The sequence below is a fragment of the Trachemys scripta genome, chromosome 8 (assembly GCF_013100865.1).
Source record: "Trachemys scripta elegans isolate TJP31775 chromosome 8, CAS_Tse_1.0, whole genome shotgun sequence".
Taxonomy (NCBI): Eukaryota; Metazoa; Chordata; order Testudines; family Emydidae; genus Trachemys; species Trachemys scripta.
The window spans coordinates 90,658,821-90,682,006 of NC_048305.1; the positions used below are offsets into that span (position 1 = coordinate 90,658,821).

The window sequence follows — 23,186 nt, forward strand, 5'->3', positions numbered from 1 at the left end:
GCTAGGACACATCCCCAAATCAACTATTCCATATCTAGGCTTTGTCATTATACTGGAAACCACAGCCATGTTCTCCTACTCATCCAGTGATTGGACAGTCTGTAAATCAGTCCCCAAGAAAGTTCCTTGTCTCATCACATGGGTGTAGTCCTTGTCAAGCCAGTTCCCTCTGAGTTGGGGGAGTTGGTGTTCCCTTCTGTCTATTCTGTTACCTTCTCAATTATTGATTAGGAGTCTGAAGGCTGCATACTTCTTCCAGCCTTGAAATTTCTGGTCTGCCATTTTCAGTTTCAGACCATTACTCATTTCTGCTCTCTGATCCAGTGTGGAGTTTCTATGCCCCATCACATGGATCAAGCTGCCTTTTGACTGGACTCTACCCACTTTGCAGTTAGGAGAAGTCAGGAAAAACAGTAGCATAATAAGCTATTGTCACTGCACCACGTAAGGAGCATACTCAGTATCTGATTTTGCAGTCTAATGAATGCAAAAGTTGTAAGCAGTGAACATTCTTAGAGTACTCAAGCCTTAGTTTGGTTATTTTAAGACTTTGTAAAACAGAGTTAATGAAATCAATAAGAGACATTTCCCTTGAACACTTCTACAGAGAAAGTATCTTATTCCAGGTTTCAGAGTAGCAGCTGTGTTAGTCTGTATCCGCAAAAAGAACAGGAGTACTTGTGGCACCTTAGAGACTAACAAATTTATTAGAGCATAAGCTTTCGTGGACTACAGCCCAGTAGTCCACGAAAGCTTATGCTCTAATAAATTTGTTAGTCTCTAAGGTGCCACAAGTACTCCTGTTCTTNTAAGGAGCATACTCAGTATCTGATTTTGCAGTCTAATGAATGCAAAAGTTGTAAGCAGTGAACATTCTTAGAGTACTCAAGCCTTAGTTTGGTTATTTTAAGACTTTGTAAAACAGAGTTAATGAAATCAATAAGAGACATTTCCCTTGAACACTTCTACAGAGAAAGTATCTTATTCCAGGTTTCAGAGTAGCAGCTGTGTTAGTCTGTATCCGATAAAAGAACAGGAGTACTTGTGGCACCTTAGAGACTAACAAATTTATTACAGCATAAGCTTTCGTGGACTACAGCCCAGTAGTCCACGAAAGCTTATGCTCTAATAAATTTGTTAGTCTCTAAGGTGCCACAAGTACTCCTGTTCTTTTATCTTATTCCATTCACCCATGAAAGGGAACAAGATCTTGGCCATTTTATTGTTCCCCTCATCCTCCCATACGCCACACCACCATGCAGTCACCCTTGCAGGGGTTAGATATACCACAGACTGTATGCGAGGATCTGTTTGTTTTACCTATTAAATTACCTAGGGCACTGAAAATAAAAGTTGTATCTCAGAAATTAAGACATTTGCCTAGGATATTTTACCACAATGCACCAGCCTTGGGGAAGTAGTGGGCATAACTTCCCTCCCCATTAAGCAGAGACAGGCAGACCTGAGCCAGCTGAAGGGATGTCCAGGTATTAGTTATACTGGAAACAAAAGGGGAGACTCGCCTTTCTAGGGAGGCTCAGAAAGTCCAAGAGTATTTTCCCTTTAAGGGACTTTCACTTAGTAGGCAGAAAATGTGAGTAAAACATTCTACTGTATATTCTAGGTGCTCCAGACAGCTCTCCTACTGCAGAGTCCAGAGTGGATATGAGCCAGCAAGACAAGAAGAGTGCACATCATGCATGCATTTAAATATATTAAGTAACCTGGACCATTTAAAAAAAAAAAAAAAAAAAAAAGATAGGGAGGAAGGGGACCACTCATTATGGAACGCCCAAATATTTTTTCTGCATTTTCACAATTGCCCATTATGTAGTTTGAGAATCACTGAATGAGTGGTACCTAGGGAAGAGATGGCTCCCTCAAAGTAAAAGAAAAAAAATGGTCTGCAGAAAACTCCGTTTCTCATTTCCCCCGCCCCTCAGAACAGGTATTTGAGAGACACTGGAATAAAAGTCTGACAGTTTAGTCTTTTGTCAATGTCAAAGCTACTCAGGCAGCAGATCTTAGAAGAGCTATTTATGCCTTATTTATATGCTAACATGCATTGGTTACTTTATCAAACTAGTCAGTGATGGTCAGATTATTTATATGCAGCTAACATGCTGAAGTTTGCATGCACTACTGGTCTCTGATCTAAGAGGTACTTACTTTGTAAATTTTAGCAGAGTTGTTCCCAGTGCTATGAATCCAGTATGAAATTGAATCTGGAAGATCTGTGTGTTTGTCATCTTAACAAAAAACACCCAAACAAAAACAAACAATCACGAGATTAAGTATACACATTTTAAATAAAGGGAAGTAATTCTCTAGATTTATACGATATACAGACAGCTAATCAGTTCTACTTCACTAATTGTAACTATATAAGCAAATACTCCTGGGGGAATTCTGCACCACTGCAGATGTGCAGAATTTATGTTCCCCGCAGATTTGCTTCCCTACAGAAAAATGACTTTGACAGGGAAGCCACAAAAGCAGTCAGGAGACCCTCCCCAGCAGCATGTTTCAGGGGCCCAGAGCAGCTGGCAGAGAAGTAAATCACTGTGGGGCAGGAGGCAGGACTGGGGAAGATCTGGCTGGTGGCTCCTATCCCGTGCCAGGCTCAGCTGCTAGTCCCAGTTGGGCTGGGAAGAACAGGACTTCCTCTTTCCTTGCACAGCAACCGGGGCCGTATTCGACCCACCCCCAGATTTCTCTCCTGGCTGAAGGAAGCTCTGCAAACTCTCCCCCTCCCCCTGGCTTTCTGCACCCATTGCTCCTCAGTTGCAGGGGAAGAGATCCCTATAGAAGGAGCTGCTCCCCCCCCCCATCCGCCCAACCCCTGTGCATCCAGACCCCCTCATATCCCAACCCTCTCACTGAGGCTCACCCCCCCTGCACTCAGAACCCCCCCCAAATGAGCCACACTCCCCCTGTACCACCCCAACAAGCCATCCACATCCTCACCAAGCTCCAACCAGCTGCCTCTAGACCCCCCAGAGTTCCCCCACACCCATACCCCTCTGTCAAGCTCTAATTCCTCCACACCCAAACCTCCACTGTGAGCCCCAAGCACCTTCACCTGGACCCTCCTGCAGAGTCCCATTACTATTGCACCCAGAACTCCTCCCCCCCCCCCCAACCCCCTGTGCACCCAGATCCCCCCTGCACCCAGATCCTCCACTGAGCCACCCACACCCAGATTGCCCCACACAGAACCCTCTCAATCCACACGTGGATCCCCCACACACTTGGATCCTGCCTTGCTGAGTCTGCCTGCCCACACCTGGTGGGCAGGGCCCTGGGGTGTTTCTGGGGCAGGCCGGTCCTTGTGCTGTGTCAGGGTTGGGTGCAGCCTCGCCACTGAGTCTATGTCCTGGGAGGAGCTGCACAGTGATCTCCCACCTCTGTGCAACCAGTGGCCTGCCATGCTGGAGCCTCCACATTTGATAAATAAATGTGCAGAATTTTAAATTTTTCTGGGACAGAATGCCCTCAGGAGTAAAGTGAATGAAAGTCTTTACTGACACCTACATCTTATTATGTCATCACCTAATTTGTTTTTCAAGCATACAACAGCTTTTCTATCTCAGAGTCCAATATCTCTAATCATCTTCAACTCTCCTTCCTCGCATGTAATTCAGAACACCTCAGTGCTGAGTAAACATTTCTCCCCTTTGTTCTCATTTCTCAAGAGATCTTAATTTTTTTTTAAATGATTTTATTATATATCTGTTCTGACAGACAACCATGTTGACATTATGTATGTTAAAAGTCTGTTGACCTAATCCTGAGAGAATGCAGGAACTTTCCTCCTGCAAACGAAGACTCCACTCCAGCCCAGTCCACCCAGAGGATGATGAAATGGCACATTAGTAGGGCCTACCAAATTCACGGTCCATCTTGGACAATTTTTAAAAATTGTCCAAGTGTGAAATTGAAAGTTTCATAATTTCAGCTATTTAAATCTGAAATTTCACGGTGCTGTAATTGTAGGGGTCCTGACCCAAAAAGGAGTTGGGGGGAGGGTCACAAGGTTATTATAGGGGGTTTGCGGTACTGCTACCCTTACTTCTGCGCTGCTGTCTTCAGAACTGGGCGGCTGGAGAGTGGTGGCTGCCGGCTGAGAGCTGCAGCTGGTATTGCCATCTTTACTTCCGTGCTGCTGCCTTCAGAGCTGGGCCCTCAGTCCGCAGCCACCACTCTCCAGCCACCCAGCTCTGAAGGCAGCAACACAGATGTAAAGGATGGCAATACCATATCATGCCACCCTACTTCTGTGCTGCTGCTGCTGCCGCCTTCAGAACTGGGCCCCTGGCCAACAGCCACCGCTCTCCAGTTGCCCAGCCCTGAAGGCAGCGCAGAAGTAAGGGTGGCAATACTGCAACCCCCCTAAAATAAGCTTGCAACCCCCCTGCCCCTAACTCCCTTTTGGGAAAGGACCCCCAATTTGAGAAACATTGGTCTCACCTGTGAAGTCTGCATAGTATAGGGTAAAAACCACACAAAAAAAGACGATTTCACAGGGGAAAGACAAGATTTCACGGTCCGGGATGAGTTTTTCCATGGCCGTGAATTTGGTAGGGATTAGGAATGTGGAGATACTGGCTTGTTGCCACCTCCTTCCATATGTGGCAGGGTAGGGATTCCAATGGGCCGTTGCTTCAAGCTAGTTACCAGCAGAGGGTCTTTCGGTCTAGCAGCTGGAGGGACTCTGCCTGGCCCCCCTCCATACATGCCATCAGCACTGTCACTGCCTACTCTGAGCTTCACTCCTAAAGATTTGGAGAGGTTGAGGTCATGCCAAACATTTTTATGGCTACTTTGCCTCTTTCCACTTCAATCTGAGTGCCAGGGTCAGTCTTTGACTCAGTGTTTGTGTTGTGCATATCAAAAGGTAGACCAAACTATACTTTTGCTTGAAGTCGTCCCCCAATGGTTGATCTCATATGGTAGACAGAAAGGACAACATCTCCATGAACAGTAACTCCTAATGGAATTAGGACTTTCCCTTCTTGCATACGGAATTCCCTTTAAAACAAATGAGGAAGAAGTCCATTGTTATGCTCACTTCAGCAGTACCATTAAAATTATTGCTTGTGTACTTTAAAAATACATAATCTCAAAACTCAGACCATGATTAGTTGACAGAAGTAGCATTCTGTTCTCTGGCTAGTTGTCAGTTGAAACAGTAATGCTTCACATAGAACTACTAGTATAGTGGTAAGCCCCAGCACCTCATAACAGAAGTTCAGACAAGCTCTGGCAGTCGAGTTTTAACACTGGGCATCAACTTTCCAATAACATTTTCACTTCTAGTAGCATTATCGTGCCCAATTTAATCACAGTCAGGGGGAAAACAAACCAAAAACGCCCACCCACCCATCCGGAGCCTAGGAAATTAGATGAATTACACTAAAAAAAAGACTTATTAGCATCATTAAGAGATAAGAAAGCCATAGTAACTTACTTCATTCTTTCATATTCCTGGGAGGTTGTAAAGATTCTGGTTTCTCCAATCAGAATGTCACAGAAGGGTCGACACCCATTTCTCTGTTTATTGAAACAGGGGACCGGACTGAGAGAGACTGATTTGATAGTAAGAGGCTTACAGTGAGGGTGGATGGGCTTTTCTGCTATTAGATCACAAATGTATCCTAGGTATCTGCAACAAAGAGAGCCATTACCAAATGATCCCATCACTAGGGCTATCAAGAAATTTAAAAAAAAAAAAAAAAAATCCACAATTAATTGCACTGTTAAATAATAGAATAGTATTTAAATATTTTTTGGATGTTTTCTACATTTTCAAGTATTTTGATTTAAATTACAATATAGAATGCAAAGTGTACAGTTATCACTTTATATTTATTACAAGTATTTACACTGTAAAAAGAATAGCATTCTTCAATTCACCTCATACAAGTACTGTAGTGCAATCTCTTTGTCGCGAAAGTACAACTTACAAATGTAGATTTTTTTTGGTTACATAACTGCATTCAAAAACAAAACAATGTAGGCTCTCAAGTTTTACAAGTCCACTCAGTCCTACTTCTTGTTCAGCCAATTGCTAAAACAAAAGTTTATTTACTTTTGCAGGAAATAATACTGCCCGGTTCTTGTTTACGTCACCTGCAAGTGAAAACAGGCATTCACATGGCACTTTCTTAGCCAGTGTCGCAAGATATTTACATGCCAGATGCGCTGAAGATTCATATATCCCTTCATGCTTCAACCATCATGTGTCCAAGCTGATGATGGGTTCTGCTCGATAGTCCAAAGCAATGTGGACCAACGCATGTTCATTTTCATTATCGGAGTCAGATGCCACCAGCAGAAGATTAATTTTCTTTTTTGGGGGTTCAGGTTCTGTACTTTCCACATTGGAGTGTTGCTCTTTTAAGACTTCTGAAAGCATGCTCCACACCTCGTCCCTCTCAGATTTTGGAAGGCACTTCAGATTCTTAAACCTTAGGTCGAGTGCTGTAGCTATCTTTAGAAATCTCAAATTGGTACCTTCTTTGGGTTTTGTCAAATCTACAGTGAAAAAGTGTTCTTAAAATGAACAACGTGTGCTGGGTCATCTGCCATATATTTCATATTATAGCAGTCTTGGATGAATGCAGGTAAAACAGAGCAGGGAACATACAATTCTCCTCCATGGAGTTCAGTCACCAATTTAATTAACACATTTTTAAAATAGCATTGTCAGCATGGAAACATGTCCTCTAGAATGGTGGCCGAAGCATGAAGGGTCATACGAATGTTTAGCATATCAGGCATGTAAATACCTTGCAATGCCGGCTACAACAGTGCCATGCAAATGCCTATTCTCACTTTCTGGTGACATGGTAAATAAGAAGCAGGCAGCATTATCTCCTGTAAATGTAAACAAACTTGTTTGTCTTAGTGATTGGCTGAACAAGAAGCAGGACTGAGTGGACTCGTAGGCACTGAAATTTTACTTTTTTGTTTGAGTAAAATTATGTAGCAAACAAAAACACACTCCAAAAACCTATGTTTGTAAGTTGCACTTTCATGACAAAAAGAGATTGCACTACAGTACTTGTATGAGGTGAATTGAAAAAATTTTTTGTTTATGATTTTTACAGTGCAAATATTTGTAATAAAAATACACACTTTGATTTCAATTACAACACAGAATATATATAAAAGTGTAGAACAACATCCAAAATATGTAATAAATTTCAATTGGTATCCTATTGTTTAACAGTGCAATTAAAACTGCGATTAATTTGAGTTAATTGCGTGAGTTAACTGCGATTAATCAACAGCCCTACCCAGCACACAATTATCACTTCTGTTTTCTAGAAGAGAGGCACTTGGAGAGCATAAACTTGTAATGAGCTGCTTGTAAAGTTCCAAGAATGAAATTTTGTCAGTATTTGTACAACATGCTGCCGTCAAGCCACAAAGCAAGCAATGTAAGCATTTTATGCCAATTCTGCATTTATAAATAAAGTCTATACTGCACAAAATTATACACACACACCAGCCAGTCTCAGAGCCCAGGACTACAGACTTGGTGCAGCAGGATTGTCTATTTGGTCAGCAGGCCTAGGGGTCAGCACCTGCTTCTCCAGTCTCTTTTAGTTCAATGTGTCCTGAACTCCTTGAATGGGGTTCAGCTGGATCGGCCTCCTGGTTGATAACCCCTTAGTCCTGCCCATCCCAGGGCTAGGCACAGGGGAATCTGGAGTAATTAGGGGGACCCAGGCCCCCTCATTCCACCAAGGATAATAGACCTATGCTTGGCCCACCTCCCCCACCCAATGCCTCAGTTTGAAGTGGGATTGCTGTTTACTTATAGTCCTTTGCTTCGAACCCCAGAGTCTCAGGGCTGATGTAGGTGACCCTCTGGTGCCCCTACCTCTTGGGTGATGTCTAAAAGGCGGAGGGGTGGGGGGTGGGGGAGGTGGGAAATGGAACACTCACAGCAGAACTCCTTGGTAAGAGCTTCTCCTCCTGTCTCAGGGCAGTGCTTCTCCAGGAAATGGCTTCTCTCCTACCCCCAGCCTGGGCTGCTAGAACTCTATATTCTCTTCCCCAGGAGTATGCTTGGCAGTACGTGAGGGGCAGAGCTTTCCTGACCCGGCACTGCTGGACCCTTTTCCCTGCCTGAGCCTTAGTGTGGCTTTGGAAACACACTTGGGCTCATGCTATGGTGCTAAAAATAGCAGTGCAGTTGATGTTCCCACTCTGGTTGAGACCCACCCCCCTTGCAGGGTTCCAGAGGTTGAGGCGGGAACATCTACACTACTATTTTTAAGTGCTGTAGCAGGAGCCTGAGTCTGTAGATTTGGGCTCTGAGATTCCCTTTTGCCTTTTTTTTTTTTTTTTTTTTTTGGGCGGCGCAGTGTAGATATACTCTTAGAGAGCAGTTAATTTAGCTCCAGTTAAGTGGATTGGAGGGTTTGTTTCTATAATGATTCTAAACAGCACTTTTGGAAAAGAAAAAATAATGACAAATTCAAAACTTGCCAGGAAACAGCAATGCTGCTTTCAGTTTAACTAGGCTAAGTATCTTAGGGGTTTAAACTTTTGTTTCTACATACTCATCACTGCATTTTTTCTATTCACTCTGTGGGAGCCTACCAACAGGATATTCTTCAGTTGCAAGACAAACCTACTGTAAACAAGATGTTTTACACAGCAAGTTTCTGATCAGACAAATGGTCATTTGGGGGGAAGTTTGAAGCAATATTAAGCCCAGACTTGTCTTAATTTTCTTCAACCTAAGGAACAAAGCCATCATAAACAAACAGCCTTCATCTATTAATCCTTGGATACAATTTGAGGAAAACAGCATTCACTACTCTCACTTTACATAGGGTGAAGCTAGGACACAAAAGACTAAGGAACTTGCCCGACACTACATAGCTCTGGCAATGTTAACATACTAGGACTGGAACTCAAACTCCAAACCTCTTGCTTAATACTTTAGACCATCATTACTCAAGCTAGCATGTGGCACATGAGCAGTTCCACTGACTTCAGTGGGACTACGCACGGAAATGTTTGCAGGACCCAGGCCTGGACAGCTAAGGAAATGGGGACCACAGGCCTAAAACAGTTATACATTTAACTATGTTGAATAGTGCTCGCCCGACTAACATACTCTACCTTCTGTGGGATGGCCAGAGTCCTATTCCAGGTCTCTTTGAGTTGAGCAACTGAATAGCTGGGATTGGACTAGAGAAGAGATGACAGAAACAGAACATTGCACTGACCAGAACTGCTGATGCTGCACGGCCATCCTGTCAGATAAAATGCAAGAGCACATATCAGAGATATCCTGTTAATTGAAGGGAAAGGATAGTCTATTTTAACCCAATCCATATTTAAAAGCGCATTTCAGCAAGATTTCAATGACATGGCTGTATTAGAACTAAAGGAGGAAGGTCTATAAAAACTCTTGTTTCGGCACTTTAATTTCCAGTAATTAACTTTTGAACCAGACTAAATACAGTTGATTTAAACTGATTCAGATATTTTACAGAAGTGCATACAAGTGTAGCTGATGATTCACACAAGATTTTGAGGGCCCAGAAATAACTTGTCTTTGGATTGGAACTTCTGCTGTGTGTTTTAGTAATTTGCTGTTTGTAATATTAAAATACACCTGCAGATCTTAGGCTCACTGCAATCTGCTATTTCAGACATCTGCTAAAGCAGTGATTTACCTTGATACAGGATTTGCCACCCCAGAACAGACTAAGGCTTAAGTATCCTGCTGAATAGGGCATGTGCTTGAAATCAAAGGGACCACTCATGTCTTTCAAGCTTACATAGAGCTCTTCAGGGTTAGAGCTCTGTGTAAGCTCAAAAGCTTGTCTCTCTCACCAACAGAAGTTGGTCCAATAAAAGATATTGCCTCACCCACCTTGTTTCTCTAATATCCTGGGACCAACATGGGTACAACATCATTGCATACCTTATGTTAAGCACTGGTTTAAGTGCCTTGCTGAAGAGGGGCCCCATATTGGTAACCTGCCTATCTTTTGGACTTGGCTGGCTGTATAAGCTAGTTAGGGGAGGGCGGTAAAAGAGAAAAATGCCCTTCAACACACAAAATTAATTTGGGAGCTCTGTCATGTTTGAGTCTTTGGGGTTGGGAAACTACATACCTAGAGAACCTATGTGTTTCTGATTTTCACAGAAAAACCGTACTCATATTGAGAGTGACACTATGAGGCACCAGGGTTAATATTTATCGGGAGTTTCTTATGAGCTAGGCAGATTTCATCTGGAATTTTTTACTGCCCAAAACTGCCAGCCCTGGAATGACAACCTGGGTTCTGAAAGTTAAACAGAACTCCTTCGGGATCATTATCAACCATAAAGGTTCTACAGGCCAAAGAGTGTGATTGTGTAGGTGTCACTGACGCAATCTTCAGCCTACACTGTCCTCAACATCTGTGCAATTACGTGGCCCTCACTGGATCTGCACAAGGCCCTGGAAACACTACTTTGTTAACAAGTCTGTTGATGTACAAGGAGGGACAGAACATGGTTCATCTTCCTTAGCAACGTTGGCTCTGCAGGACTCACTGGATTAAAAGCCATCAGACTTACTTTTCATGGAAGTTAGTATAATTTGACTCAATACTCACAGGAAGCAGATCTGATGAGTAAAATGTCCCTCTCGTTGCAGAGAGAATTTTCAGAATAGACCCACATTTTAATGGTAGGTTTAATTATTCTTATTCAAGCGCTCCTCCCCCCAGCCAAACTAGAAACTGCATTTAAAGTTGTGACAAACCATAACACTACTCAAAGCAATGTCTACCGTTGTGCTGGCCAGAAAAGGCTCTCAAACTAGGTGATCAAATATATTGCAATACATGTAAGACATGAAGCAATTTTAGCTTAAATCAAGTTGAATCATCTCTTTATATTTAAGTTTCGGTTTTTGCATATTGGCAGATTGTATAATGCTTATTCTCCTGTATAGACTTACTTCATTGTATCCTTGTACAATGGTGCATTTATTGCTGGTCAGTTCCCCAGGGAAGCAAAAGGTTACAAGCAGAGATTTCTCAAATGCAGCTACTGGCGGACTTACCATGCAATGGATGACACACACATTTTTGGGGTTCTGCTGTAACCAGTTGTGCATGTTCTTACATACAGCATAGAGATTATGCAGACTGGGCGCTTGTCTCATTGGCCAGCTACATTCAGATACCTAGGAGATCACATAGTGAACAAACAAACTTCATAATCCCTTTAATTGAGACACTTCAATGGATCTTTCCTGTCAAAAAGAGCATGTTCCTTCCACACAAGGTAAATGCTATGCTTTAAACCCCTTCAGCCTCTCTTTTCATGCATAACTCTGCTTAATGGGGAGGCATGAATTATAGAAGGGGCAAGAGAAGAGGATTTTTCATTTCATAATATGAAATTGATGTATTGTCAGGGATAAAATATTTTAAAACAGTTTTGAAATATTTAGCATGCAACTTGGATCATCCTTAGTAACCATTTAAAGCACTGAATTCTCTTTGCAAGGAAGAGTTGGATCAAATTGCTGTGCTTTGATTATACTGTAGTTACACTGTAGTAAGTCCTGCATTATGTCACAGGATTGACACCTTAGCAAATTGGTTCTTAAAGTTAGGGCCTGGTTTTCAAGAGGAGCCGAGCATCTCTTGCTTCCACTGACTTAATGGAATAGGATTTGAGAGACCTCAGCAACCCTGAAGATCAGGCCACCAGTGCCTAATTAGTAAATATTAATTCCTGGACTCTCTCTCGGTAATGAGAGAGATCTGATTTCTACAGCAATCTAATGAGTAATTCTTTGCAGAAAGGAATTGGTAATAAAGAGTTACTAAGATGTCAGCCAGAACATTATTCCTCAAATGCTAAGCTGTACAAATAAGCAAAGCACTTCTAGCTATCACTCATCCACATACCCTCTGAATCACACAGTTGTCTCAAGGACAATCTTTGCAGTGCTGTGCCAAGTTGCAGATTGGCTAGCCTTCCACAACCCTATTTCTCCAGTTGGCTTATTTTTAATTGAATTGCCTTTTTAAAAGAGGTTTCTGGCCAGAGGTAGGAAGCTGCAGCACCAAGTTTCACTCTTTGTCTGAAGAGCAGTTTTTTCCCCCCCCAAGCAGACATTTGAATTCTGCTTTAGAAATACCGGGGGCAGGGAGAGGGGAGAGAAGAAGATGGTTTGGTTAAACCTTCCTAAATACAGGGAAGTTCCTTTGATAATCATATAAGCACTTAAAAGGAGAAGGATATAAATTTGGCAAGGTGGCTTACTCAGACTCTGCCCATAATGTCTAAGCAATTAATTCTGTATTTTGGGTTGTATTTCGTTAGAACCCTAATATTTGTAAGAGGATCAATAGCAAGGCTGGAATCCCCCTATAAGAATGTTTTGTTTCCCATTGTAAGCACCTAGCATGGCATCTGTTGCGGCAGTTAATGGTCTATAACACAAATTCTTATTTTAAATTATGTACAATAGTCAGAAATAGTCATTTTGAGCTGTAGCACGAGCATACGTTAGGGAGTGCTCACATGAAGTGCAATGAGCATTTATTTGGCCATTCGGCTTTTTTCCCCCCCCCCCAGACACTTTCACATCATGATTTTTTAAAGTGGAGTTGCACAGGCAATTAGTCCAGATTGTGTTTTGTTGTTCTCCAAGAGAGGCGGTTACTGTCAATATGACCAACCACCCATAAACTAAATATCCTCTAACTAGGCCTTGACACAGCAGACTCTGAAAAAGCCATTCCCATCTATAAAGTAAATATGCATTTCCAGCAGTCCATAATTATGCATTTGCTTGGTCTGTAATTACAGGCCAGCAAGCAAATATGCAATTAGGAAATTTTTAAGTATATGTTACGTAGTTTTCTTTATTTGAAGTGCTACCTCAATATCACTAAGGAAATTCAACACAACATAAAAGTAAGTGGAAGTTTTATATGGCTTTTGAAATATGGGGGCCTGTGGCCATGTTTATGATACGTGCTAGGACCGTAACATCATCATCTTGCTTTTGTGCATAAGACTTTTATTTTGAATTTCTCCCAGCTTCCTTGGGAAACTGCCAGAGAAACCACTACCAGGAAAGTCACTAGAACAGGGGTCTCAAACTCAATATACCTTAGGGCCAGTGCCAGTCCTCAGATCCTCCCAGCGGGCTAATAATGTCACTCATGCCACTCAGAACCCGCCCCCCAAAACTCCACCCCCCTCCTGCCTAAGGCTCTAGGAGGGAGTTTGGGTACGGAAGGGGTCTGGGGTGCAAGCTCTGGGAGGGGTTTGGCAGTGCGGTGCTTACCTGGGGCAGGCCAGGGGGCCTCTGTGTGCTGCTGCCCCCAGGCACCACCCCCACAGCGTCCCACTGGCCACAGGGGTGCTTGGGGCGGGGTAGTGCACAGAGGCACAGCCCCACCCCAGGGCTGCATGGAGGGGCCAGCAGCCACTGGAGCAACCAGGCAGACACTGCTCAGTTCCACTGTGCTGCTGGGGCCCCAGACGGGGGACCGCCCGGGGGCAGCAGGTGGGGCCAAGGGAGAGACCTGACCCCAAAACTGCTGGAGCTGCGCAGGCCACATTGGGGAGGCTCAGCCCGCAGGCCAGGAGTTTGAGACCCCTGCACTAGAAGAATGGAATATTAAAGGACTAATGAGCATTATACTGTTCCTATTTACATTCTTCCAGTGGCTCTACATTTTGCCATGCTAATTTTTTTAAAACTGTCTCCTATTTTCAGATATGGCAGCTACTTTTCCTCTTCACAAGTCTAGGGGGGAAAAAAAAAAGTGGTGAATGAGCCAGTAGGAGGCAAAAAGGGTTATAAGAGATGAGACTTACCAGCAATCATGAATTTAAAACATTTTTATATAAAGATTTATTCCTCTTGAAAAAGAAGTCTTAGAGAATAGGAAACGAATAATCCACTTTAAATAAACAACAGAACAAGCAGCTACTGTGCATGGAGGGGATTGGGAGGAACACTTCTCAGTTAATCCTGAGCCAAAACCTAAATGGAGAATAGTTATACAAGGATTTCAGCTCCTTTAGGATCTGATTAGTATTTTTCATGTATTCCACATCCACTGCAAGAGCACCATGGAACAATTATGCAAAATTATACCTTATCTTTCCTGCCTGCCTAGTAGAGACAGACTATCCCAGCCCAGAACCTTATGATGCTGCATTTTAATAAATGTTATTTATCATTTTTGCCTCATGTCTTGAGCCAACAGCTAACAAAATGGCTAGTCATTCTTAGTAGGTAGTAAACTACACAGTAGTAAATAATGAATACTATTTCCTGCCCTATAGCATTCTTTCGATATATGACAACAGTAGCAATACCACTAAAATATTTTAAGTTGAGCTGCTGAAAATACAGATCCCACTGCATCTTCTATTGATACATAAGAGCCCTGATGTTAGTCCAGTTTTTTTGAGCCCTCTTCATCTCAGTCCCATTGCCAACAAATATGCCTGAATTCATTAATTGAATGTAAATTAAAAGCTTCTTGATTATTTTAACCTAACAGGTTTTCCTGATTCACTGACAGCATGCAACACCACCACAGAAAGGCCGTTCACAAACGGCCATTTTTTTAGTGGCAAAAATCCATGGTATGTGCACAAATGTAAATGAAATGGCTACCAGTGATCTAGACAGTAGTGGCAATTAGACTATTAACTATAGATCAGACTAAACTGAAGTTAGGTAATCTCTTGCTACACTAGCTTAAGTTTAGTAATTAATGTTGCGTTTTGGTGGAAGACAGAGCTAGAAAGAAGGAGGAAGAAGATCGCTTGTAGGAAAGTTTTTCCAAGTTATGCCTAACCTTGCATAGCTACAGGGATCTCCAAATGCTTTAAAACCTTCAACAAATTGGAGCCCAACACTTCTGTCTGGTATCATTCTGGTTTTACAGAGGAGGAAACTAAGGCAGAAAGCATTAGTGACTTTTCAAATAATAAAAGTCAGTGGCAGAGCCAGATACACAACCCATATCTAACTTCCAACCCTGTGCTTTAGCCACCAGATATTCCTGCCCTCACAAAATAAAGTTACATCACCAATTGCATCAATACTTTATGTAACTAGAGACAGTTTTGCAACACAGAAGTATGCTAGTTTATTTTAAAGAAGTTTTCTTTAAAAGCACCTTTGCTAGGATAGCAGTTCTCACTGCTTTGCTTTTTTAATTCTTTCTAGGAGAGTCTGGTGAAGTGAGGTTTCCCTATGGACAGTACCAACACAGTAGGCTGTGCTTCCCCAAACAGCCTGGCTCCCGCCCCCTATCTACCCCCTCCCACTTCCTGCCCCCTGACTGCCCCCCTCACAATCCCCGACCCATCCAACCCCCCCTGCTCCTTGTCCCCAGACCTCCTGGGACCCCCGCCCCCTATCCAACCCCCCTGCTCCCTGTCCCCTATCCACGCCTTCACCCCCTGACAGCCCCCCACAGGACTCCCACCCCCATCCAACCACCCTCTGCTCCTCGTCCCCGACCACCTCCTCCCGGGATCCCCCGCCCCTAACTTCCCCCGGGATCCCATCCCCTTATCCAACCCTCCCGTTCCCCAGCCCCTGACAGCCCCCCCCCCACCCAGAACCTCCACCCCATCCAACCGCCCCATCCTCCCTGACTGCCTCCCAGGATCCCCCGCTCCCTTACTCCAACCCAACCCCCCCACTCCCCGCTCCCTTACCAGCGGGCCAGAGTGTGGCCAGCACAGCGGCATGACTGAAGGGGAAGGGGGACAACAGGGGAAGGGCCGGGGACTAGTCTCCCCCTCCGGGAGCTCAGGGGTCAGGCAGGACAGTCTCGCGTGTTGGATATGGCCCGCAGTTTGCCCACATCTGCAGTAGGTGATTATACTGTGACATCGCACCCCATATTCTTCATAGAAATATGGATATGATATGAATATGACATACCTAAGATATACTTTATGCAAGATGGCTCGTGTAAGGTATCATTGGAAAGGTTATAGTTTACTGAATGTAATTATCCAATTTCTATGCATGTATCATTTCTGTATCTGAAATTAGGCATATTGACTATGTAACAATTACGCGTGTGCGTGTGCCCCACCAGACAACCCACCATCACAGCCTTGATGGGCCATTAGGAAGAAACAACAAGACTGTGAAGATACTAATCTCTCGCCTTCCTGAGATGTAGCTGTGACACTACCAGGTCAGGTGATAAGATCACCCGATACAAAATACCACCTTGGACACCGCTGATATTTTTCCTCGTACAGGGATCAAACAAAGGTTTCCTGCCTTAGGTAAATCCTTTTTAAGGCTGGGGAGGGGGTTGATCTAGACTCTCCTCTATGGTCTACCCAAGAAGAAAGATGCTGAAAGTACCTGAAGGGACAAAGGAACCAACCTGAGAGGAAAGGCAGGGGTGAGTTCAGACTGAGACAGGGATCCAGTCTGTAAGAAGAAATAACTGGATCTCGAAGCTACAGAAACACTGCAGCTTGCCTACAACAACATTTAAGGTGAGAAATTACTTCTTGAAACTAGTCTAAGATCTTAAGCTTAATATGCATGTTTTGTTTTATTTGCTCAGAATCTGTTTTGTTCTGTTTGCTATCCCCTATTATCACTTAAAATCTGCCTTTTATAGTTAATACATTTGTTTTGTTTATTATTAAAACCAGTTTGTGCAATTTCTAACGGGGGGGGGAAGAGGGAGAGGGCAAGAAGTTGTGCATCTCTCTTCACATTGAGGAAGAGGGCCAATTTTTATGAGCTTGCGCTCTGCAAATCTTTCTATACAGCACAAGACCGTATTATTTTGGGTTTATTCCCCAAAGGGGGGTGTGCATGTGAGTTCTGGGTGAGTCCTCTCACACAGAGCTGACTTCAGTCTGTGCCTGCAGCTGGGTGTGGCCCTACCTGTGTGTGTGCTGCAAGAGGCCGAAGAGCCTAATTCAGCAAAACAGGGAAGGGAATCCAGGCTGGTGGAGCACGAGGGGCTCAGTGAAACCCCAGTACATCAGGTGGCATCTAAGAAGGGCAGGTGTGTGTGGGGTGGGGTGGGGAAGAGGGCGTGTCTAACCCGTCACAACTACCCTCTGCTTTTCAGGCCTTCAACAAAATTAGCATCAGAGCATTATGCTGTTACGCAGTCATGCAGATGGCAGCTACTTTCATTCATACATGCTACAATTTTAAAGAATTGTGCAACTCAGTCAGTATATTAACGCTAAGTTTTATAGACTGATAAATCTTTCAGATTTAAGTGCTTATTCCTCACTCCTCTGCAGCAGTTTCTAGTAGCTGTACAGGAGCCACAGGTGGCATAGCGACAACCTAAGTAGCCCTACAGTCCCTCCCATTGCAAGCTCCGGTGAAGGAACAGGCCGTAGCACTGAGCCCTCAAGGGCTGCTTTAACTTATGCCAGGGGCTGTTTGAGGCCCTGCAGTAGGCACGAATCCAGGGAGCGTAATGGGCATTTAAAGCCACCTTTGGTCCCCCCTCTCCCTGAGCCGAGCCTTCTGTGCTCTGCCTCAGGAGGCACAGAACCTGCCCCCTTCGTTTTGTAAGAATTCTGGGTCAGAGAGCAAGAGGTCTCGGAAGCAATTTTTGTGATCCTGGGCTTTGGTATCCCAGAAGAAAGCACTTACCCGGTTATGAAACTTGGCACTACGATAAGACTTCTGTGACAAATTGAAGACCGTGTAGTGGTCAGGATGTCGTGAATCTAAGAACGTCCGCACATCTTCAATGTGATTCCTGAACCCCAGTTCAACCCCTTCAGCAGGAAAAGACATAACTGTTGAGACCAAACACAAGAGTGAGTACGGACCACAACAGGGTTCAGAAGTTGGTTCATAAAACACAGATTACCACAGACAGCATCATTTCATTTACAAAAGTGACTGACACTTACCAATGATTCTTGAGGTAACATAAGAAATATCTAGCTCTCCCTTGGTGTAACTAAAGGAAAGAAAGCAGGGAAGACACGTTAACATACACACCTACATACAGAAGCCAAGACAACAATGTTTCTCCACAAAGACTCACTTCAGTTTAAGTATGGATAACAGATGAGACAAACTACTTAGTACACTGGAAGTTAAGTCTTGTTTAGACAGAAGTAGAGTTTTAAAATGTTGCTTTCCAACAATGGACTGAACAACCTTTTTATACCCAATTGTCTTTAACCCATTGCCTTCTTTTTTCTCAATAGGGCATCCTCCACTTTTCATCATCATCATCTGCCTTGACTTCAATTTCTAATGGAAATTTTTGAGCAACCTGCACAGTCAGTAGCTTCCACTGACACCTGAAAGCCTCTCGTAAGATCATGAACTATGCAGTCAGTGCTCTGCCAGCTCAGTTATCCCAGAATACACAGTGCACACCACAAGGCGGCACCAGAGCACAGTGCATAGCTGAGGTGCGGTCAGCAGCAGTGACCAACAGCATGCAACATGTCAACAGAATTCTCTTAAAAGGTAGCGGTCAAGAATGGATTTAAGGATGGAAACAATAAGGGGGGGCTGAATAGGGAGAAGTGAGATGTTAGCGAGAGGTTGTCGTCTCATGTTGAGCAGCAGATAGGTGAGGGAACAGAGGTCAGTCAGTTGGGAGAATCGGTATTTAAAAAGACAAAAAACGGTCTGCATAGGATAAAAGTGGGATTGCACAAGGGATATAGAGGTAAGAGTAGAAAAGAGACTTGGAGAAGAGAATGGATAGGAAAAGCCCATTCTGATGTTCAGGATCTCTGACATTCACTCATCTCAAGGTTACAAATCTTGCTTTAGTGGTCTTAGCTTCATTTAAACCATATACCCAATTATAAGACTGACTCATTCATAAAGGTCACATCAAACAAAGAAAAGAAAAGCTTTCTAGATAAACTGGTCTTTTTCCAGGTTCTTTGTCCAATGCCGGTTAAGAACAAAGTAGTTTCCTTCCCCACTAACATCCTGCAGCTACAGTATTTGTTTTACCTGCGTTGAGAGGCTTTGGTTGTACTATACCTGGCAACAGATTGCATAACTTTTGAAGAGGTATCTTTTAGGGTGTCCTTCAGGTTATCCTTCAAGTTGCTGAAGAGTCGCCCTGCTCCTCCTTTCACCATGTCTAGTAAGCCTCCCCCATAGGTGGATTCCATATCTGGCGATGATGCCCCTTTTTAAAAAAAAAAAAAAAAAAAAAAAGAGTCACACAGATGTCACTCATTCAAAACAAAGAACATACTGCCAACAGGCACTCTGCTTTAGCCTCATGGTAACACAGCTGAGTGCTTTGCTTAAGATCAGGAAACAGGTTACTCTCACTGATCTCCAGCTAAATATCGATTTTCAGATTTGTGGAAGCACTCCAAGGTGAAGATTTTTAGGAGTTGCTAGCATTGTGTGCAAGGCATCAGGTTGACAGTCTATAGCAGGGGTGGCCAAAGGAGTTAAAGTGCAGCTCCCGGAGCCTTCCACACTCCATCATTCTCTGCCTACCGGGGAGGAGGGGGGTGCTCAGGGCTTCTGCTCTGCGGCAGGGTGGGGCTAGGAGCTTCTGCCAGAGACAACTGCTGACTGTAAGAGTGCGGGGGGGGGGGGGGGGGGAAGGAGGGTGCGCAATTTGAAGGTTCAGACCTCCCAACAGCTTGAGTCACACACCCCCAGGCACACTCCCCCTCTTTCCCTCAGTGGCCCCTCCCCGCAGCTCCCAGGTGTTAGCTCTGCAGGGAGAGGTAACAGCAAACAGCTGGGAGCTGCAAGGAGGGGGTCTCTGCTTTAGCTCCTTGGGGAGAGGCAGCAGCAAAAGAAGCTGAAGCCCCAAGCTCCAGCAGGTGCCACCCGCAGGGCTGAAGCCCGGAGCCCCAGCAGGTGTGTCCCAGCTCTCGAACGTCTGACGATGGTCATATGTGGCTTGAAGGGTCAGTAAGTTTTAGCCTCCCCTGGTCTATAGAATAGGCATAGTATGGGCAAGAGCAGTACAAGCTATGCTACTTTTTGTCTCAACCCAGCCTCCGGGTACAAGCAGAATTCAGTTTCCATCAAGGTTGCCCTTCCTGTAACTGACTTCTCTACCATGAAATCGAGGCAACAATCTCAGCAACTCTTATCACAGCTGATGTGGTCACCAGCCTGAATGCATCTCAGAAGTCACAGGCTCGGTCTCCCAATCCCTGAACATCTAGTCTCCTATGAGAAATACAAACCAATAGCTTTTCTATTCTCTGCCTTCTACCCTCGTAATACACGCAATATGCAAGAGGGGATGATAGTAGGCATCCCATTTCACAGACAGGGTATCTTGGGAGTGGAGATAGTCATGGGGTTAGGTGTTCCTGGCAATATCCGTTGTCAACAGGCAAGGTAGGTGTGTCAATTTTACCAGGGGAGGGCGAGCAGAAGGGACATGTTTGTGGGTTTTATTAAAACCATATATGTTCGTTGAACACCCTGCATAATGGGCCTTGGACCAGATTGGGACATTAATGTAATGTAAACAATAAGAGGCGGCATGTCTTCACACTTGTGATTTAATGCTAAGAAGCCAATATGATAAAGTGAATGTTCCAGAGTAAAACAAAACAGAGTGTTAGTATGGTGGGTTAGGGTTATGCAATGTGTTCTTATACACAGTAGATCCTTCATGTCACAAATTAAAAAAAAAGTGATTTGATATTTATTTTTATTGTAATCATCAATAATTAAGTTATGAAAACCTTTTTTATGGATGCCAGTACAACTGGCTCAGTGGCTGCCTGAACTGCTCTACAAAGTAAATCCAGTTTCTACTTTGCTATAAACTACCAATCCTATGTCCCTATTTAAATAATTTACACTACACTTGCTGTTTAAAATCCAAACAGTAATGGAGACCACATAATGAACCAATGGATCCTACAGTTTGGAAGTTATGCTATTATCACCCTTTATCTAAGGCATGTTTAGCATATGGTACTGTGGTAGTTTCGGAATAGTTAGAATGGGATCCCCTACAGAAGCTGTAAAATTTAAGACTAGTCAACTGATACTGCTGCCCATTAGGAGAGTAGATACTACTCCCTTCCACCCCCCACACTTCTAAATAACCATATGGTAGTAAGAGACTGATTAAAAGTAAAAGTGTTGGCTTTCAATTGAAGTAAGGTGAGCATATGACAGGGGAATATGGAAGAACAGTACAGAGAGATGAACATCTGGTATTTTTAACATATAAGAAAGTGGGAGGTAGTTTTGTACTCAAAGATACTCTTGGTTTTTTCAATTCACCTTAAAGAGAACCGAAGGGAGACAGAGAACATGGAAATACAAGAAGTAGCTGAAGATAGGTGATAGTCAACCTTTGAAATTTATTTGCTGAAGGAACTAAAAAAGGACACACTGAAAAGGCTGACCAAAAATAAATATGCGCAACAGTTAGAAAGTGAATGCCTGGGGAGGTGAGAGAGGAGAGAGACTTTCTTAAAAGAAAATCTAAAAGCCATCTTCATGGAGAAGAAAATTAAGACTGATGCAAAGGTAGAACAAACAAGTCCATATGTGCTACAGATAGCCATGGTGCTGGAAAAGAACTGAAGAAGAAACTCAACTTGTTACCACTGAAAAGCTTAGATAGTTGGTGTCAAGCAACTGAGGGCACAGAACCAATAATGAAGGTTCAATAACGGGCAGTTATCACAGTTATCCATCCTACACACATTGAGAAGCCTACATTACACCAGCACTTGACATAAAACCTTGGTAGTTACTGGACTCAGTATCTTCTAGTCAGCGAATTGGAAGTGTCCTATGATCCGACAGATAAAGCGAATTTCCTAGTTACAAGATACAGTGCAGATCACCCAGACAATTTACAAGAGAACAAAGTGACATTTCATTCCAGAGATAGTGTATCTTGAAGCTCTCTTTCTACTGCACATTATCCAGGGCTGGCTCCAGGCACCACCCACCAAGCATGTGCTTAGGGGGGGCGGCGCAGCAGGGCGCTCCGGCTGCCGGGGAGAGCGGAGCCGCAGCAGGCTCGCCGCCCTCCCCCCGGCGCTCCAGCCGGTCGGGGAGAGCGGGGCCCCGGCCGGGCTCGCCGCCCTCCCCCCCAGCACTCTGGCTACTGGGGAGAGCGGAGAGCCGCGGCGGGCTCGCCGCCCTCTCCCCAGCGCTCTGGCCGCCCGGGGCTCGCCGCCCTGCTCCCAGCGCTCTGGCCACCAGGGAGAGCGGAGAGCCCCAGATGGGCTCTCCGCCCTCCCCCCGGTGCTCTGGCCACTGGGGAGAGCGGATCCGCGGCCGGGCTCGCCGCCCTCCCCCCCGGCACTCTGGCTGCTGGGGGGAGCAGAGAGCCCAGCGGGGGCCCCCACCGGGGGGGGGGGGGGGGGGGGGAGGGAGAAGAGGGGGGCAGGCGGCGGGTGGCTTTTTTGCCTAGGGCGTCAAAAAAGCCAGAGCCAGCCCTGACATTATCCTTTAAATTATAGAGAATATATATTCATCAGCAGCTCCTCTGTCCCTGGCAAACAAACACTCTCTCCCAAAGCCATGCAAAAGCATAAAAAAGTGTTTAAAACCAGAACAAATCAGTATCACTGAGCAGAAGTGATAGAGCATCTCACATGCTAAGCAAACAATGGATACTGAAACCAGGAATTAATCCATGATAAGATAAGAAAACAGTCTGTTCAGGTAATTTCTGTATAGTCATTTCTTTTTATGGAAGTAGAAATCCCAGATTTGTCGTCTTGTTTGTCTTATACATGCTAACTAGTGGGGCAATATTTTTGCTGTTGAGAAAGAGAAAGCTGATTCTGCAAGTGCAGACATTAATTTTTTTAAAAATATTAGCTATATCATACCATGAGTCTGAATTAACCAGGATAAATATTGAGAGAGACAAGGTGGGTGAGGTAATATCTTTTATTGGACGAACTTCTGTTGGTGGAAGGGAAAAAGCTTTTGAGCTTCACAGAGCTCTTCTTCTGGTTACCTTCTCTTCTCCTGAGTATCCATGTTAGCTTGGATCTGAAGCTAGACAAACTAGCATGGACACTCTGGACACCTTCTCCAGGCCTAAGGAAGAGCTCTGTGAAGCTCAAAAGTCTGTCCCTTCCACCAACAGAGGTTGGTCCAATTAAAAAAAAAAAAAAAAAAAATTTTATATATATATATATATATATATATATATATATAT

General features: G+C 44.1%; 1 protein-coding gene across 3 annotated transcripts in view; it reads right to left on the bottom strand.

Annotated features, from left to right (window-relative positions):
- The window catches only part of DNAJC6 (DnaJ heat shock protein family (Hsp40) member C6), a 71,012-nt gene that overhangs the window by 23,142 nt on the left and 24,684 nt on the right, over nucleotides 1-23,186 (bottom strand). For all 3 annotated transcript variants that reach the window (XM_034779570.1, XM_034779572.1, XM_034779571.1), the window contains exons 2-9: nucleotides 19,040-19,190; nucleotides 17,938-17,987; nucleotides 17,672-17,820; nucleotides 11,087-11,209; nucleotides 9,145-9,278; nucleotides 5,471-5,665; nucleotides 4,914-5,031; nucleotides 2,170-2,249 (exon numbers count right to left, since the gene is read on the bottom strand). In XM_034779570.1, the coding sequence (XP_034635461.1) occupies nucleotides 2,170-2,249; nucleotides 4,914-5,031; nucleotides 5,471-5,665; nucleotides 9,145-9,278; nucleotides 11,087-11,209; nucleotides 17,672-17,820; nucleotides 17,938-17,987; nucleotides 19,040-19,190 (1,000 nt within the window). The remainder of the gene's footprint in view (nucleotides 1-2,169; nucleotides 2,250-4,913; nucleotides 5,032-5,470; nucleotides 5,666-9,144; nucleotides 9,279-11,086; nucleotides 11,210-17,671; nucleotides 17,821-17,937; nucleotides 17,988-19,039; nucleotides 19,191-23,186) is intronic.